This window comes from Oryctolagus cuniculus, chromosome 14, assembly GCF_051225735.1.
Source record: "Oryctolagus cuniculus isolate XC-2025 breed Fujian yellow rabbit chromosome 14, ASM5122573v1, whole genome shotgun sequence".
NCBI lineage: Eukaryota > Metazoa > Chordata > Mammalia > Lagomorpha > Leporidae > Oryctolagus > Oryctolagus cuniculus.
In genome coordinates this window covers 17,136,858-17,155,032 of record NC_142880.1, presented here as the reverse complement: position 1 = coordinate 17,155,032, position 18,175 = coordinate 17,136,858, and the positions used below count along the sequence as shown (strand labels likewise).

Below are 18,175 nucleotides of genomic sequence, written 5' to 3'. Positions count from 1 at the left end.
GGTTGCGAATGGGAGGGAAGTTATGGGGCGGGGGAAGCCATTGTAATCCATTAGCTGTACTTTGGAAATTTATATTCATTAAATAAAAGTTTTTTTAAAAAAAAGAGTAGAGCTGGAAATCAAGCCCAGGCACTCTGAGTTGGGGCATATACATCTTTTTTTATAACTTTTATTTAATGAATATAAATTTCCAAAGTACAGCTTATGGATTACAATGGCTTTTTCCCCTATAATTTCCCTCCCACTCGCAACCCTCCTCTCTCCCGCTCCCTCTCCCATTCCATTCACATCAAGATTCATTTTCAATTATCTTTATATACAGAAGATCAATTTAGCATATATTAATTAAAGCTTTCAACAGTTTGCACCAACACAGAAACACAAAGTGTAAAATACTGTTTGAGTACTAGTTATAGCATTAAATCACAATGCACAGCACATGTAGGACGAGATCCTACATGAGGAGTAAGTGCACAGTGACTCCTGTTGTTGACTTAACAAATTGACACTCTTGTTTATGGCGTCAGGAATCACCCTAGGCTCTTGTCATGAGTTGCCAAGGCTATGGAAGCCTTTTGAGTTTGCCAAACTCCAGTCTTATTTATACAAGGTCATAATCAAAGTGGAAGTTCTCTCCTCCCTTCAGAGAAAGGTACCGCCTTCTTTGATGGCCTGTTCTTTCCACTGGGATCTCACTCGCAGAGATCTTTCATTTAGGTCTGTTTTTTTTGTTTTGTTTTGTTTTGTTTTTGTTTGTGTGTGTGTGGGTTTTTTTTTTTTTTTTTTGCCAGAATATCTTGGCTTTCCATGCCTATAATACTCTGATGGGCTCTTCAGCCATATCCGAATGCCTTAAGGGCTTATTCTGAGGCCAGAGTGGGGCACATGCATCTTAACCACTAGGCTGAATGCCTGAATCCCCAAAGTTTGTGTTACCCTTCCAAAGAATCACTAAAGTATGAGGATATTCCAGGAAATACATGGAAAGGTAGAATTAAAAGTTAAGTTTATCTTGGTGTAATTTTGAAATCCATACATTCTTGAGATCTTCAAAAAGTTCCTGGAAAGTTTGTATTATGAAAAAATTATAAATGGATTTCAAAAGTTTTTGCACCAGGGCCAGTGCTATGGCACAGCGGGTTAATGCCCTGGCCTGAAGCACCAGTATCCCATATGGGCACCAGTTCTGGTCCCAGCTGCTCCTCGTCTGATCCAGCTCTCTGCTATGGCATGGGGAAGCAGTGGAAGATGGCCCAAGTGCTTGGGCCCCTGCACCTGTGTGGGAGACCCGGAAGAAGCTCCTGGCTCCTGGCTTCGGATCGGTGCAGCTCCGGCTGTTGTGGCCAGTTGGGGAGTGAGCCATTGGATGGAAGACCTCTCTCTTTCTCTCTCTCTCTCTCTCTCTCTCTCTCTCTGCCTCTCCTCTCTCTGTGTAACTCTGACTTTGAAATAAATCAATAAATCTTTAAAAAAAAGTTTTTGCACCAAAATACACTTTCCTTTTAACTCAGCTTTCCCCAGACTCTTCAAAGTAGCCTCATATTTGCCAAACTACATTGGCCTCCTGATAATTTATTTTTCTGTTGTTGAGGTTGTTTTTATCTTTTACTCAGCAAATAGTGTGAAGTAGTACTTTTCCTCAACAAATAATAGAAATAGTAGTGAAATCGTGCCTTTTAATCAGCAAATAGTAGACATGGGCCCTGGGCCTGTTTCAGTGCATGCTGAACCATGCTATCCTAGTGAGAAAACTTTAAAATCCTTCCTTTAGCATCACCTTCAAGAGTTGACCCTCCCTCCTTTATTTCTCATGTCGGTACTGTGCACCTCTGTTCACTCAGGGTAATTTCTTCATTCCATTTCTTCTACTTTGCAGAGCAGTTTCTCCCTGACCCTATCACAGAACATCTTAACCTTGCTGCCTCTTTCCCTCTAAAGGTCACTCTTGCTTCATGTCACCATCTTAATATAGAAGCATCACCAATCTATGCGGCTCACTCTGACTCATCACCAGTCTGGTACTTTATCATTATCAAATGATAGTCCTTTAATGCATTCCATATGTTTATTAATAATCTTCCATACTGAAATCAGAAAAAACTCACGTGACTGTGTGCATTGGAAATCTTAAAATGATGATCACCAACCTCATTTGGATGCTCAGCAGCATTGCCATTTATTGTTTTACTCTAGAACTGACTTCAATAGAAGCCAGGTATACACACTGAATATCAAAAATAACAGATTTTTCTTTAAACAGTGCAAAATACTGAGAAACAATGCAAAAAAATGAGGAAATGATCACAGTTAAGGGATATTTTGGAATTATGTAACTGTTGAATTAGATTTTAAAAGAAATGATAAACATAGATTAGCAAAATAAAAGAGTTAAGATTAGAAGATGGGTGTGCTTTGTGGCGCAGTGGGTTATGCCACTGCTTGGGACACCAGCATCTCATATCAGAGTGCTGGTTCATGTCCCTCTAATATATTATTATATATAATCTATAATGATATATTTAAAAGTTATATAATTCTAATATAATTTATTAATCCTCTGCCTGTGGCGCCAGCATCACATATGGGCGCCGGGTTCTAGTCCCAGTTGCTCCTCTTCCAGTCCGGCTCTCTGCTGTGGCCCAGGAAGGCAGTGGCGGAAGGCCCAAGTGCTTGGGCCCCTGCACCCGCATGGGAGACCAGGAGGAAGCATCTGGCTCCTGGCTTCGGATCAGCGCAGTTCCGGCTGTGGCAGCCATTTGGGGGTGAGCCAACAGAAGGAAGACCTTTCTCTCTGTCTCTCTCTCACTGTCTAAAAAAAATTATAAATATAATATTATTATATTATATTAGAGTATAATAGCTATTTTATAGAATGGTTAGATTAAAGAAGTTAATTAGAGTATAATAGCTATTTTATAGAATGGTTAGATTAAGGAAGTTAATGTATACAAAGTGCCTTGTACATAGAGGATATACAGGACATCATATATATTATTGTCATTTTGCTATTATGTTTATGCTAACATCTGTACATATTTTCTTCAGTGTTAAATTCATGGGGTCTGTATTAATAACAACTTTACAGTATTTGTCAACTTGGGTACAATCAAGCTGACATTTAACTTGATTACAGAGGGGCTGTGTAGAAACAAAAAAATTACCAAATTTGGGTTTTCTGCTAGAGCCCTCAAAAATCAGATATTTTCATTATGAAAGTAAAATCTTGGCCGGCGCTGCGGCTCGCTAGGCTAATCCTCCGCCTAGCGGCACCGGCACACCGGGTTCTAGTCCCGGTCGGGGTGCCGGATTCTGTCCCGGTTGCCCCTCTTCCAGGCCAGCTCTCTGCTGTGGCCAGGGAGTGCAGTGGAGGATGGCCCAAGTGCTTGGGCCCTGCACCCCATGGGAGACCAGGAAAAGCACCTGGCTCCTGGCTCCTGCCATCGGATCAGCGCGGTGCGCCGGCCGCAGCACGCTGGCCGCGGCGGCCATTGGAGGGTGAACCAACGGCAAAGGAAGACCTTTCTCTCTGTCTCTTTCTCTCACTGTCCACTCTGCCGGCACACCGCCGGCCGGCTCTCTCGGGGGCTGCTCAGATGTTATCCGGATGTTCCTGGTGCATGTTGTCTCTCTCCTCCTTTATAGTCCTCTTCCACCAATCCCAACTCTGCTGCCCACACGCCCAGCACGCTGCTCTCCTCCAATCAGGAGCAGGATCAGCTCCTGCAGCTTATCAGTCAAATTGGCGAGAGGCAGCTGCGTAGAAGTTTACTCCTCCCCAGCGCCATATTGTGGGAGAGCAGATACATAGAATAAGTCTTAATTCCAGTAATTTAGTCTAGTCTCAGTTGCTCCCCACAGTAAATATTTATTTTCAAATGAGAAACTGTGGATTTTAGCTCTCTGCTGTGCCCCAGAAGGCAGTGGAGGATGGCCCAAGTGCTTGGGCCCCTGCACCCACATGGGAGACCAGGAGGAAGCACCTGGCTCCTGGCTACGGATTGGCGCAGCACCGGTCGCGGTGATCATTTGGGGAGTGAACCAATGGAAGGAAGACCTTTCTGTCTCTCTCTCTCACTGTCTAACTCTACCTGTCAAATAAATTAAAAAAAAAAAAAAAAAAGAAACTGTGGATTTTATTGTAAAAGATTTTGAGAGGAAAACTCAAATGTATGATGATTTTGATATTTTAAAATGGTATATCCTTATTTATTCTGTATTAGGAAATAATTGAGTTTACAAATTGGCAAACTTTGTGATGGTATAGGCTTTAAATTAAAATGTTTCCATTGGGAGGGCAGGCCCAGTGGTTAAGACATTTTTGGGAATGTCTACAAGCCATATTGGAGTACCTGGCTTTGAGTCCTATCTCCACTTCCAATTCCAACTTCTTGCTAGTGTGCATCCTTGGAAGCCAGCAGGTGATAGCTCAAGTAGTTGAGTCTCAGCCGCCCTTGGGAAAGACCTTAATTGAGTTCCCAGCATCTGGCTTCAGACTGGCCCAGCCCCATGTATGCACCTATCTGGGGAGAGAACCAGTAAATGCTAGATCTTTCTGTCTCTTTCTTTTGTTCTCTCTCTTCAAATAAACACAAATGAACAAATAGAAGTTTTCAAAAATATTTTTAAAAGGTTTATTTATTTGAGAAGCAGAGTTATAGAGGGAGAGGAAGGATGAGACAGATAAAAAGGTCTTCCGTCTGCTGTTCACTCCCCAAATGGCCACAACGGCCAGAACTGCGTTGATCTGAAGCCAGGAGCTTTCTTGGGATGTCCCACATGGGTGCAGGGGCTCAAGCACCTGGGCCATCTTCCACTGCTTTCCTGGGCCATAAGCAGAGAGCTGGATTGGGATAGGAGCAGTTGGAACACAAACTGGCAGGTGGAGGCTTAGTCTACCTTGGCGCCAGCCCTAGGATTTTATTTTATTTTTTATTTGAAAGGCAGAGATACAGAGAGAGGGAGAGAAAGGCAGAGCGAAAGAGTTCTTCCATCTGCTGGATTACTCTCCAAGTGGCCACAACAGCAAGGGGTCGGACAGGCCAAAGCCAGAAAGCTGGAGCTTCTTTTGGTTCTCCCACAAACCCGCACCCATAAGAGATGCCAGTGCCGCAGGTGAAGGCTTAACCTACTGCTCCACAGCACCGGCCCTAAAAATATTTTTGTTCCATATAGGACCTGTGCAAAGTCTTGACTATTTCATTATGGGATGACCAATTAGCACATCTAGCACATCTTGATAATTAAAGGTAAGGAAGACCATCATCATTGTTGTAGCTTCTGCAAAATGTGTTAGATGATTTTTCAAATATTTGTAATTTATCCAAGGAGAAATCACATTTTTCAAGCCTTTTTCATAATATTTATTTCCCTTACATTTATTATAAATTTAATGGTTACATTTCTCATTTGTTTATACTGTCAGTATTCAAATACTTTATAAACACTGATTTTATCTCCCAAGAGCTCCTAAGCCTCTTATGACTCTTTGTTGAAAGCAATAACTTCCTCAAAAGGAAGTACTTTTTAAATTTTTCAAAGTTTAGATTTGTCTCTGAATCCTCTGATTTCAAGTTAATTTTAGTTTGTCAAGCATCCCTATTCTCTAAAGCAATGAAGAAACTTAGTTATTATCCAGTATTTCATAAGGAGACATTTTTAATTAATTTATTTTTAAGGAACACAAATTTCAGTTGTTCTTCCCACCATACCCCCTCTCCCACCCACATTCCCACCCTTCTTACTGCCTCTCCCCTTCCCAGTTCCATTCTCCATTAAGATTCATTTTCGTTTTTTTTAAATTTTTTTAAAATTTATTTTACAGGTAGAGTTATAGACAGAGAGAGACAGAGACAGAGAGAAAGGTCTTCCACTGATTCACTCCCCAAATGGCCACTACAGCCGTGCTGAGCCAATCCGAAGCCAGGAGCCAGCTGCTTCTCCTGGTCTCCCATGGGGTGCAGGGCCCCAAGCACTTGGGCCATCCTCCACTGCCCTCCTGGGCCACAGCAGAGAGCTGGACTGGAAGAGGAGCAACTGGGACTAGAACCTGGCACCCATATGGTATGCGGACGCTGCAGGCGGAGGATTAATCTAGTGAGCCATGGTGCCAGCCCAAGATTCATTTTCAATTAACTTTGTACACAGAAGATCAAGTCAATACTAAGTTAAGAGTTCAACAATTTGCACACACACACACACACACACACAAACTGAGAACTAGTTTTACAGTTAAGTCTCATCATACAACTCATTGAGGGCAGAGGTCCTGCATGGGGAGTTAGTGCACAGTGACTCCTGTTGTTAATTTAACAATTTAACAATTAACACTCTTATGTATAATGTCAGTGACCACCCGAGGCTCTTGACATGAGCTGCCTAGGCTATGGAAGACTTTTGAATCCACAAACTTTATTAGTATTTAGAAAAGGGCAAAGGGAGACATTTAACAAGTGTTATCCTTGGGCAAGGATAAGAACCAGGTCAGGTGACTTGAAAGCCAGCGTCTCCACATTACTGGGTTGAGCCATTCCTGATGTCGTTTATCTCCCTTCTTCTTCCTCCTCCTCCTCTTCTTCCTTCTTCCTTCTCCTTCCTCCTTTCACCTCTCATTTCAAAGACTGTGAGAAAAAAGATAACACAATAAAATTGAAATATTACTCTTGCTTCATTCTTTTACTGTTGGATAAAGTCAATTTTATAAACACTGTTAGATTTAAAGTACAATAACTTTTTTTTTTTTTTTTTTTTTTTTTTTTTTTTTTTTTTTTTGACAGGCAGAGTGGACAGTGAGAGAGAGAGAGAGAGAGAAAGGTCTTCCTTTGCCGCTGGTTCACCCTCCAATGGCCGCCGCTGCAGCCGGCGCACCGCGCTGATCCTGGCAGGAGCCAGGAGCCAGGTGCTTTTCCTGGTCTCCCATGGGGTGCAGGGCCCAAGCACCTGGGCCATCCTCCACTGCACTCCCTGGCCATAGCAGAGAGCTGGCCTGGAAGAGGGGCAACCGGGACAGAATCCGGCGCCCCAACCGGGACTAGAACCCGGTGTGCCGGCGCCGCAAGGTGGAGGATTAGCCTATTGAGCCACGGCGCCGGCTCAAAGTACAATAACTTTTGATTTAGAGGAATTTTAAAGTAGATTCTTTGGTGAAGTGAGCAAAACTCCTAACTTCTGTGTTGATGTCTATTTCCTGCACTATACTGCTTTAACACTGGAACCCTATAGCTGGCGTTATAGCACAGCAGTTAAGCCACCATTTGAGACACCCACATCCCATATTAGAGCACTGTGTTAAGTCCTGGCTGCTCCACATCAGATCCACCTTCCTGCTAATGCACCTGGGAAGGCAGCAGATAATGGCCCTGCCATCCATGTGGGAGACCCAGTTGGAGTTCCGGGCTCCTGGCTTTGTCCTGGCCTTCCCTGGCTGTTGTGGCCATTTAAGGAGTAAACTAGCAGATGAAAGATCTTGATTTCTCTCCCCTCTCCTCCCCTCCCCGTCCCTCTCTGTCTCTGCCGCTCTGCCTTTTGAATGAATAAATAAATATTTAAAAAAATGAATCTCCCTTGGAATAGCAGATGAAGAGGACCAGTTGCTAACCTGTTTTCTTTTTTTAAGAAAGATTTATTTATTTATTTGAAGGGAGGGGCAAGGCAGAGAGAAAAAGAGAGGTCTTCCATCCACTGGTTCACTTCCCAAGTGGATGCAACTGCTGGAGCTGGGCTGATCTGAAGCCGGGAACCTGAAGCTTATTCCAGGTTTCCCACGTGGGTGCAGGGGCCCAAGGACTTGAGCCATATTCTACTGCTTTCCCAGGCCATAGCAGAGGGCTGGATCAGAAATGAAGCCCATATGGGATGCTGGCATGACAGGCGGCAGCTTTACCTGCCATGCCATGGTGCCAGCCCCGCCAACCTGTCTTCTAAGATATGAAGTGATAGAAGTATTCCTTTTTAATAATATTTTTAAAATATTTATTTATTTTCATCTACTTGAAACAACAACAGAGAGAGAGAGATTTTGCATCCAATATTTCAGTACCCAGATACAAGAGACAGGACTGGGTCAGGCAAAAGCCAGGAGCCCGGACTCCATCCAGGTTTCCCATTGGGTGGCAGGGATCTAGGCACTTGAGTCATCCTCTGCTGCCTACCGCGGTGTTTGTTAGCAGAAAGCTGAATCTGAAGTAGAGGCGCTGGGACTCAAAGCATCCTTTCCGTCATTTCCGTATGGATATGGGCATCTGAAGCAGCAACTTAACTCAGTGCACCTCAGTGCCCATCCTAAAGTAGGGGTAACTAAGCAGTAAAAGACTATAACGTTCAGTATTCTTTAAAACTCATTTACATAATTACAGTTATGCCACCTATTTTGGGGCTGTATATTTGATAGGAATTTCAAAATAAAAGCTCAGTATTTATGTTGTTTCTTCTATATACTTGAACTCTTTTTCTGAATCTTTTTTTTGTTTGACAGGCAGAGTGGACAGTGAGAGAAAGAGACAGAGAGAAAGGTCTTCCTTTGCCATTGGTTCACCCTCCAATAGCCGCCGCGGCCAGCGCGCTGCGGCTGGCACACCGCGCTGATCTGAAGGCAGGAGCCAGGTGCTTCTCCTGGTCTCCCATGGGGTGCAGGGCCCAAGCACTTGGGCCATCCTCCACTGCACTCCCTGGCCACAGCAGAGAGCTGGCCTGGAAGAGGGGCAACCGGGACAGAATCCAGCGCCCCGACAGGGACTAGAACCCGGTGTGCCGGCGCCGCAAGGCGGAGGATTAGCCTAGTGAGCCGCGGCGCCGGCCTCTTTTTCTGAATCTTTAATACCCAGGTCTGAAGGTCAAATCATTTTATTACATTACTAAATATTGTGTGTCATTTGTGGTTTTGTGCTCCATTACCATAGAATCATAAAAATCCAAAAATGTGTTCTCTTCTAAAACCCTAGCTTTAACAATGGGCTCCCTTAAAAGATGCATGCAAATATAGGAAATGATCATGAAACACATATTCAGTAGTCCCTCAAAAATAATACATCTCAAAATAAATACAAACAACAGCCCCACAATTGGAGAAAGGAAAGCTTTGGAGCAAAATGTTTTCATTTAGAAAGAGAAAAAGACTGGGAACCATTTGTATGCTAACAAACAGGAATGTGGCAAAATTATCCTTGAAATTTCTGCTCTTAAAATGCAAATAAACTAAACAACTTAGTAAATTTCATAATTTGGTTTCATTTGTGAACAAATTGTCCAATTCTACCTATTGTGGTTAATCAGCAATATTTCTATGGAAATAATAAAAGTGTTGTGAATGGTTAACAAACAGCATCATTTATCAAAAGAATGCAAATGCCTTTAAAATTTCATTGTAAGCTTCAGTTATTAGATATACTCCACAAAATGTTATAATCACCACATTGTTATCACAATGAGTTAAAATAAAACATGTACAATATTTTTTAATTGTGTAAAATGTGTTTACAATCAACACTGGCATTTAGGAAAGATATGCCCAGATTAATAAATTTTTTATTACCTTTTCAGCATTTAATGTTTTCCTATAATATTTTTAAAATACTTTTATTTATTTATTGTTATTTATTTGACAGATAGAGTTAGACAGTGAGAGAGAGAAAGGTCTTCCCTCCATTGGTTTACTCCCGAAATGACCGCTATGCCCGGCACTGTGCTGATCCAAAGCCAGGAGCCAGGTGCTTTCTCCTGGTCTCCCATGCAGGTGCAGGCGCCCAAGCACTAGGGCCATCATCCTCTGCCTTCCTAGGCCACAGCAGAGAGCCGGACTGGAAGAGGAGCAACCGGGACTAGAATCTGGCACCCATATGGGATGCTGGCGCCGCAGGTGGAGGATTAACCTAGTGAGCCATGGTGCTGGCCCCTATTTATTTATTTGAAAGGTAGAGCTACAGACAGTGAGAGGGAGAGACAGAGAGAAGGTCTTCCTTCCATTAGTTCACTCCCTAAATGGCCACAAAGGCTGGAGCTGCACCGATCCGAAGCCAGGAGCCAGGTGCTTCTTCCTGGTCTCCCACATGGGTGCAGGGGCCCAAGGACTTGGGCCATCTTCTACTGCTCTCCCAGGCCACAGCAGAGAGCTGGAGTGGAAGAGGAGCAGCCGGGACTAGAACCAGCGTCCATATGGGATGCTGGCGCCGCAGGCAGAGGATTAACCTACTGCGTCACAGTGCTGGCCCCTCCTTTAATATTTAATACATTAAAGCTAAAAATTTCCAGTGACCTCTTCACTATTCTTTTGATTCCATAAGTTTTAGCTAGTGTGTATTTGTTTATCTGCAATGTCTTGTACAAATAACTCTTTCATATGCTGATTTCATTTCATTTGGGTAAATTTCCAAGAGTGAAGAATGTTGTGTCATAAGACAGAACTATTTTCAGATTTCTGAGGAATCTCAATACTGTCTTCCATAATGGTTGTACTAATTTTACATTCTCACCAACAATGTATTAGGGTACCTTTTCCCCCACATCCTCACAAGTATTTATTACTTTTTGATTTTTGGATTATAGCCATTCCAACTCAGGTGAGGTGAAACCTCATTTTGGTTTTTATTTGCATTTCCCTGGTGGCTAGTAATCTGGGGCATTTTCTCATATATCTGCTGGCCATTTGTGTTTCATCCTTTGGAAATGCCTGTCCATGTCCTCTGTACATTTCTTAACTGAATTGTTTGTTTTGTTGTTGCGTTTCTTTAGCTAAGTGTTTATATATAAGTAGTTGAATTTTACCACATTAGCCTATACCTATATGAAAAGTCTACACTAGGGCTGGCACTGTGGCGTAGTAGGCTAAGCCTCCGCCTGTGGCACCAGCATCCCATATGGGCTCCCAGGTATTCCTCTTCTGATCCAGCTCTCTGCTATGGCTTGGGAAAGCAATAGAAGATGGCCCAAATGCTTGAGCCTGTGCACTCACGTGGGAGACGTGGAAGAAGATCCTGGCTTTGAATTGGCACAGCTCTGGCTGTTGTGGCCATTTAGGGAGTGAACCAGCAGATGGAAGACCTCTCTTTCTGTCTCTCCTTCTCTCTATCTGTAATTCTACCTCTCAAATAAATAAAAAAAATCTTTAAAGAAAAAAAAGTCTACACTAAATTTTGAGTTTTCAGAATCTCCTAATTTTTTGCTTTATTATGGGAAATTGGAAGATAGAAATTTCTGAAGACAGAGAACTAAAACACACACATTTACTTTTCCTCCCTCCTCAAATCTATTGAAATGTCCATAATGTCACATAGAAAAGCCTGAAAGAAATACAGGTTTCTTGGAATGATTCTGGATGATATAAAGTAGAGGAACTGAGACATGGTCACAATGAAACAACACGCAAGAGTAAATTGCCATGATCATAAGAGCCAGTCTCTGAAGTAATGCCAACTGTAGAGAGAAAAGAGTGAAGTAGGCTATAGGGTAGTCATCAAGGAAGGAGGGAGCTAAGAAGTGCTTGTGAACGATAAAACATGTCAGGCCCTTCCAGGTCTACTTCAAGGTGAGAAAAACTAAATCAACCCACTCTAGGTATCAAGTATTTTGTGTTGGTAACTTGTGCAAATCATCAGCTGTGTTCTTGCTTCTGTTCATAAGTCCTGAACAGAAGGTTGCCCTTGTCTCACACATTGTCTTAGTAAACCTTCCTGCTCTAGAGGGAGGGAGAGACCTTTTGGGAAAACTACCCTTGCCAGCCACCAATTTGTCTCAGACTACTCTAAAGGTAATACATGAGAATGGACAACCAATGATCATTTAGACATTCGAGGCAGATCAGCAATAGGACATAGAAGAACTGAGTTTAATCAAACGAATGGCAAGAGAAGAATGGCTTTCTATCAAAGATTAATGATTTCCGTTCATAGTGTGGAGGTTTTCTGGAGTCAGCTGCCTAGCCAGTGATAGCATTACCCAACACCTTTGTATCCAGGTAGGGTCATGTGACTGGCTCTCACCAGTGAAATTTGGGCAGATGTGATAAGAGTCACTTCTTGGCCAAAGTAATCAAGAAGCTAATTTTCCTTTCCTACCTATCACTTCTTTCTTCCACTCAAATATCACTTCCTTAAAGAGCTATATCCTCATTTTCCTAAATAAAAAGCTCTCAGCCTACTTTACTCCCTTACTCTTAGTCTAGCCAACAGCCTGCTTTCCTTCTCCTTACAGCACTTTTGACCATACCTGTCTGTTTATGTGTTTTGAAAATCTATCTTCCCCTCCAGAATAAAATCTCCCAGAGGATAGGGACTTCAACTTATTGCAGCAATAGCCCAACTCCCACAACAGTGCCTATTCCAATCAGATATTTAATACATTTATATAGAATGAATGCGTGAGTGATTGACACTTTGATAGTGAGAAAACATATGTGGGCTGTAGGAGGGAAGGGAACGTCCCTTCCCCCCTCTGAAGATTCAGTAACTGAATCTGCTGAAATAAACTGACAATAGGGTAGCAAGAGAAAATCAGACATTTTTATTACATGCATAGGGGCAACAAAAGAAAGAATAGTGAGTATCCAGTAATCCAAGGAGATTCAAAAGATCCTCTGCCCTCTTCATGGGGGAGAGGAGAGTGGGGGATGTGAGTGCTTCTAGAGAAAAAGTAAATGGTTCTTAGAGGAGAGAAATGGGCACAAAGAACAGACAATACCCTGGGACAGAGTTTGTGGAGTCACTGAGTGTGGTATCAACTCTAGTCTTCTTTCCTTCCAGTTAATCTCCTGTGTTTGCTGAGATTTTAGGGAGGAGGGGGCTATGACAATTACATACCTTATGGAGGAACCTCCCTTAGGGGACTAAGAGAAAGGCCCTCCACAAGGTAAAGGGGTGAGAGGAGTAGGAGACAGGAAGAGAGACCTTGGTTCTGAGGCAGCCGTTTAGTTCAAAGTATGCAACAGGCAAAACACTAGATGTTGGGGGTATTTAAAAGGTCCAAGGCTACAATTTTCAGGGCAGAATATGGACAAGAGTGGAGGGAGTGCTGAATTCTTGCTGCATTGCCCTTGTTCTCAGTGGTCCACGAGCTTTATCATTTCCTTTGCAGCACTGAGTGTCAGGGAGAAGCGAGATGATGCTGTTTTCTGAGGGTGGCTGCATACTTGTTTGTTGAGGACTGCTGCCTTTTTTTTTTTTTTTTTTCCTTTAAAGATTAATTTAGGGGCCAGCGCTGTTGCATAGTGGGTAAAGCCACTGCCTGCAGTGCTGGCATCCTGTATGGGTGCCCGTCCTAGTCCTGGCTCCTCCACTTCTGATTCAGCTCTCTGCTGTGGCCTAGGAAAGCAGAGTAGAAGATGGACCAAGTCCCTGGGCCCCTGCACCCGCATGGGAAGACCCAGAGGAAGCTCCTGGCTCCTGGCTTCAGATTGGATCAGCTCTGGCCGTTGCAGCTAATTGGGGAGTGAACCGTTTGATGGAACACCTCTCTCTCTGCCTCTCCTTCTCTCTTTGTAACTCTGGCTTTGAAAGAAATACATAAATCTTTAAGAAAAAAAAGTTTATTTTATTTATTTGAAAGGCAGATTTACAGACAGGCAGAGACAGAGAGAGAGAGAGGTCTTCCATCTGCTGGTTCACTTCCCAGGTGGCCACAGTGGCCGGAGCTGTCTTGATCTGAAGCCAGAAGCCAGGAGCCAAGCTTCTTCCGGGTCTCCCACATGAGTGTAGGGGCCCAAGAACTTGGGTCATCTTCCACTGCTTTACCAGGCCATAGCAGAGAGCTGGATCGGAAGTGGAGCTGCTGGGACTTGAACCAGTGCCCATATGGGATGCCCACACTGCAGGCGGCAGCCTTACCTGCTATAGCATAGCACCGACCCTGAAGGCTGCTGTCTTGTTCAGCTTTCACAGTATGGGGAAGAGTGAAAATTAGATCGTACTTCATGAAATTTAAATAACAAGACACTCTGACTTACTAATACCCCAGTTCTACAGCTAGTTTTCATTGTGCCTGTATGTGAGAACTGACTTTTGGGTTTCTTTTCACAACTTTAGGTTTGCCCCCTGCCTCCCATTTTGGAAAACTGACCAGTTTTATTATTTATTCTTATTCCTTAGGATGGACTGGGGAGATGAATATTCCCATAATTCTTTTGACCTACACTGTTTGTTAAACTCTTTTCCTGGAGACTTGGAATTTAAGCAGATCTTCAGTGATATTGATGAAAAGATTGAACAAAATGCTGCAAGGTAAATATTGCTCATTATTTAAAACAAATTGTTTTCATGTTTAATTTGCATGAAATTTACCTAATCTGTTTTTCATATTTCCTACTCTTAGATCTTTTAGGCTTTAATTATCACTAACTTCCCTAAAAAATATTGACCCCACACCCTTAAAATTTAACAAAATGCTTCTATCTGACTGATACTTTTATTAGACTAGGAAATGTAAAATTTTACTGATTTGCTATTAATGGTTTCTTAGAGTTTTCCAATATTGGTCTCCTGTATTTTCAGCATGTTAAATATCCCTCATCTAAAATATTTGATATTAGAAGTATTTCAGATTTAGGATTTTTCCGGGTATTGGAGTAATCACAATACATACTGAGGGCTCATGGGACTAGGACCCAATTCTAAACACAAAATTCATTTATTTTCATATGCAACTTATTATACATATACCCTGAGGGTAATTTCATGTGATATTTCTCATGCATCTGTGTTTTAACTGCAATGTATCACATGAAATCAGATGTGGAAATTTCCAGTTGGGCATAAAATAGTATAGGATTTTGGAGTATTTTGGATGTCAGATTTTCAGATTAAATACTTAACTTGTAGTATGTTTAGAGTTACAGCCTCTTGATTTAAGGTTATACAAAAGTTAAATATTTTAATTTAAGTTATTAAAATAAAATGGCCATGATCTCTTGAGTGGCTGAAAACAGAACATTTAAAACAAATTATTTTTGCATAATGTTTGTTGTTTCAAGTCTCCTTTTCAGTTGAGTGGCAGGCTGGAGACTCCATAGAGTGTTGCTAAGCCAAGTTAATTTTTATCTATTACCCCAAAAAGTAGTGTTACCAAATACAGTGTGAAGCAGGGACAGCTAAAGAGTTTACCACTAATACATGTTCTTTGAAAGATAAAAAACTTTGCCTCCCTCTGGATCTGTGATTCCTATCATCAGGCAGTTGGCTCATATGAATCCTTTTGGTTAAAATTCTATTTCATCTTATGTGGGTTACAAATATGCAAACCATAGTAAAAACTTCTATTGTGCAAAGATATACAGCATTTTCTTTTGCTGTTTTTGTTTGTTTTTCAATTTATTTGAGAGGCAGAGTGACAGGGAGAGGGAAAGACAGAAAGAGATCTTCCATTGATTGGTTCAGTCCTAAATGCCCACAGTAGCAAGGCTGGGCCAGGCTGAAGCCAGAATCCGGGAAATCTATCCAGGTCTGTTCACATAAATATGAAATCTACCAAGGTCTCCCACATGAGTCAGGAACCCAAGTCCTTGAGCCATCATCTGCTGTTTTCCCAGGTGCCTTATCATGTAACTGGATTAGAAGTAGGGTAGCTGGGACTGGAATTGGCATCCTATTCCATCCAATAAGTTGTGGGTATTTCGAGCAGTGGCTTAACTCTGTGTACATAACATCTGTCCCACATTTTCTTTCTTAAGATATGGTTATATTGAACTTTTGTAACCAAGCAAGTGAAATGTCTCTATGATAATTTTACTTCCTGTTTCACATGAAAATAGTTAATTCTTCATCATCTTAACAATGAGCATGAATACATTAAAAAGATAGCTTACTGTTGAGGAATTATAATTTAAAAGTAAATCTCCTTTCTCAGAAATCCTCTCCATGAAGATAGTAGAAAAAGAATGCACTTTAATTATTGAAATAAGCATTAAATTAGAATATGATGTGTAGTGACAGGCACAAAGAGATTGCGAGATAGAAAAGAATCTTACCACCTTGTTCTACAGCTCAGTATATACCACATATGTGATATCAAGATAAATGACTGCCAGTCCCCAAGAACATGTGACAGCACATTTTTCCACACAGACATCATCCTGACTTCACTGTGGTAACTGGGGAGACTTCCTTTGTGAGCTAATGGGCTTCATACTGAGGAGAAACAACAGATAGTTGGACCAAGGAGTTCACTGATGTTAGATGCTTAACTCTAACACAGGGAGATAGGGGAGCTACCTCCCTGATGTTCACATTTCAGAAAGATAGCTCCCAGGTTCCTGAGATGGACAGTCCTAAGTCATAAAGCTGGTACCAGGCCAGCTGACAAAAGAGGCATAGGTATGTCTTCCAAAGGAGATGTGGCACAATGGAAAACAACACTCTTTCCAAGATAAATGCTATAAGAAGGAAGGAAGGAAAATCTTGTCCCTTGTATTCAACAGGGAGAATTAAAATCCCATTTTTAAGTTTGTATTTACCATTATAAAACATAAATATACCTCTTTGAAGCCACTTCAAAATATCCACGGGAAAATGGAATTAAAAGACTGTGGGGCCTGCACTGTGGCATCATGGACTAAGCCTTTGCCTGTGGCGCCAGCATCCCATATGGGCATTGGTTTGTGTCCTAGCTGCTCCTCTTCCAATCTAGTTCTCTGCTATGGCCTGGGAAAGCAGTAGAAGATGGCTCAATTACTTGGACCCCTGCACCCATGTAGGAGACCTGGAAGAGGTTCCTGGCTCCTGGCTTCGAATAGGCCCATATCATCCAGCCATTGCGGCCTTTTGGGGAGTGAACCAGCATTTGGAAGACATTTCTCTCTGTCTCTCCCTTTCTCGTCTGTGGTTTGCCTCTCAAATAAATAAATAAAATCTTAAATATACATATATATGTATATATATATATATATATATAAAATGCGTGTGGTAGATGCTTGGCACAATAGTGAAGACACTGCTTGAGACACTAGCATCTCATATCAGAGTGCCTGGGTAACTGCCTTTAAAATAAATTAATTAATCATTTAAAAAAAGATAGTGTGTATTTCTCTGAACTTTCTCAGGACCCCTTATGTATATTTTTTTATTAAAGGTGATATATATATATATATATAGACTTAATATGCTGTTAAGTGCATATCATTTTATTTTACATATAAATATGAAATATCTAGATTAAACCTTATATAATTATTTGCTTATATATTTTTATGTTTTATATATATACATATATATAGAGAGAGAGAGAGAGAGAGAGAGCATGACACAGTTTCTAACCCAAAGAAACTTACAAATGCAAACAGTGTGCAATAATGCAGATTAATGTCATTTTTCTAAATTCCAGAGGTGGTTATATTTTTAAAATAGAAATATTTTTTAAATGATACATTTATCCTTTCACAGTGGCATTTAGGTGCCATCAAAACAAAGCATGTCACTGGACTCTGGCATTTTTGTTATTGATAATGGATAACTTTATTTTTATTTGCTGAACCATCTGTACTTAATTTCCTTCCCTTACCTGGTCAGTAAGAAATCATATTTAAAAGTAACACAGTGATTAAAATACTGTATTTTGCATTCATAAATTGTTATTTAGGCTGAAACTCAGATGTTAGTATTAAAAAGAAAATATAGTAGGGAACATAAGGTTATAATTTTGAAATTAAAAATATTTTATTGCCCATATATTAAAACAAACCTGGAGCAGAACCACTTCAAGTGACGTTGATCTTCACAAGGGATAAAATAAGGGAGTAGCTGCATGTGCTGTGTGCTACATTTAGAATCAAGTCTATTTTTCATCAAATTCAATTATGTTTTTATTATACTTTGGAGAATAAACATAATAGTATAGGGTGTATATATTTTTAAAAATAAAATACTGAATAATAACGATGGTTCAGGAGACTGTAAATCATTTATGTACTCATTTATTGCCTTCTAACAGAATAGCTTTTAGAAAATTATGTGTCATGACGAATCAGTTATGCCACACTTAGACTGCAGTAGTTGAATTACCCTTGGCATTTTTGTATTCTAACAGTTCTATTTATCTCCCAGTGGTGTACACTGAATAAGTAATGAACATCTGTATATATGGGTTTTCCCCAATACTTTCAAAAGGAAAAAAACATTACTAATTCATTTTTAAATATGGTATTTTTTCTTGCACTTGAATTTTTAAAGTTGTATTTCTTTCTAGCAGTGACCCTGACATCTAA

The 18,175-nt window shown here is 41.1% G+C and overlaps 1 protein-coding gene across 10 annotated transcripts in view; it reads left to right on the top strand.

The window, feature by feature from the left end:
- KIAA0825 (KIAA0825 ortholog) overlaps positions 1 to 18,175 on the top strand; it is a 443,996-nt gene that overhangs the window by 50,669 nt on the left and 375,152 nt on the right. For 4 of the 10 annotated variants that reach the window (XM_017344597.4, XM_017344595.4, XM_070056461.2 and 1 more), the window contains one exon: positions 14,070 to 14,201. In XM_017344597.4, coding sequence (XP_017200086.4) covers positions 14,071 to 14,201 — 131 coding nt within the window. In that variant the 5' untranslated portion in view covers position 14,070. Of the gene's footprint in view, positions 1 to 2,573; positions 2,763 to 5,172; positions 5,247 to 14,069; positions 14,202 to 18,175 lie in introns of all 10 variants that reach the window. The other 6 variants (XM_051853958.3, XM_051853964.3, XM_051853962.3 and 3 more) reach the window with 3 other exon arrangements.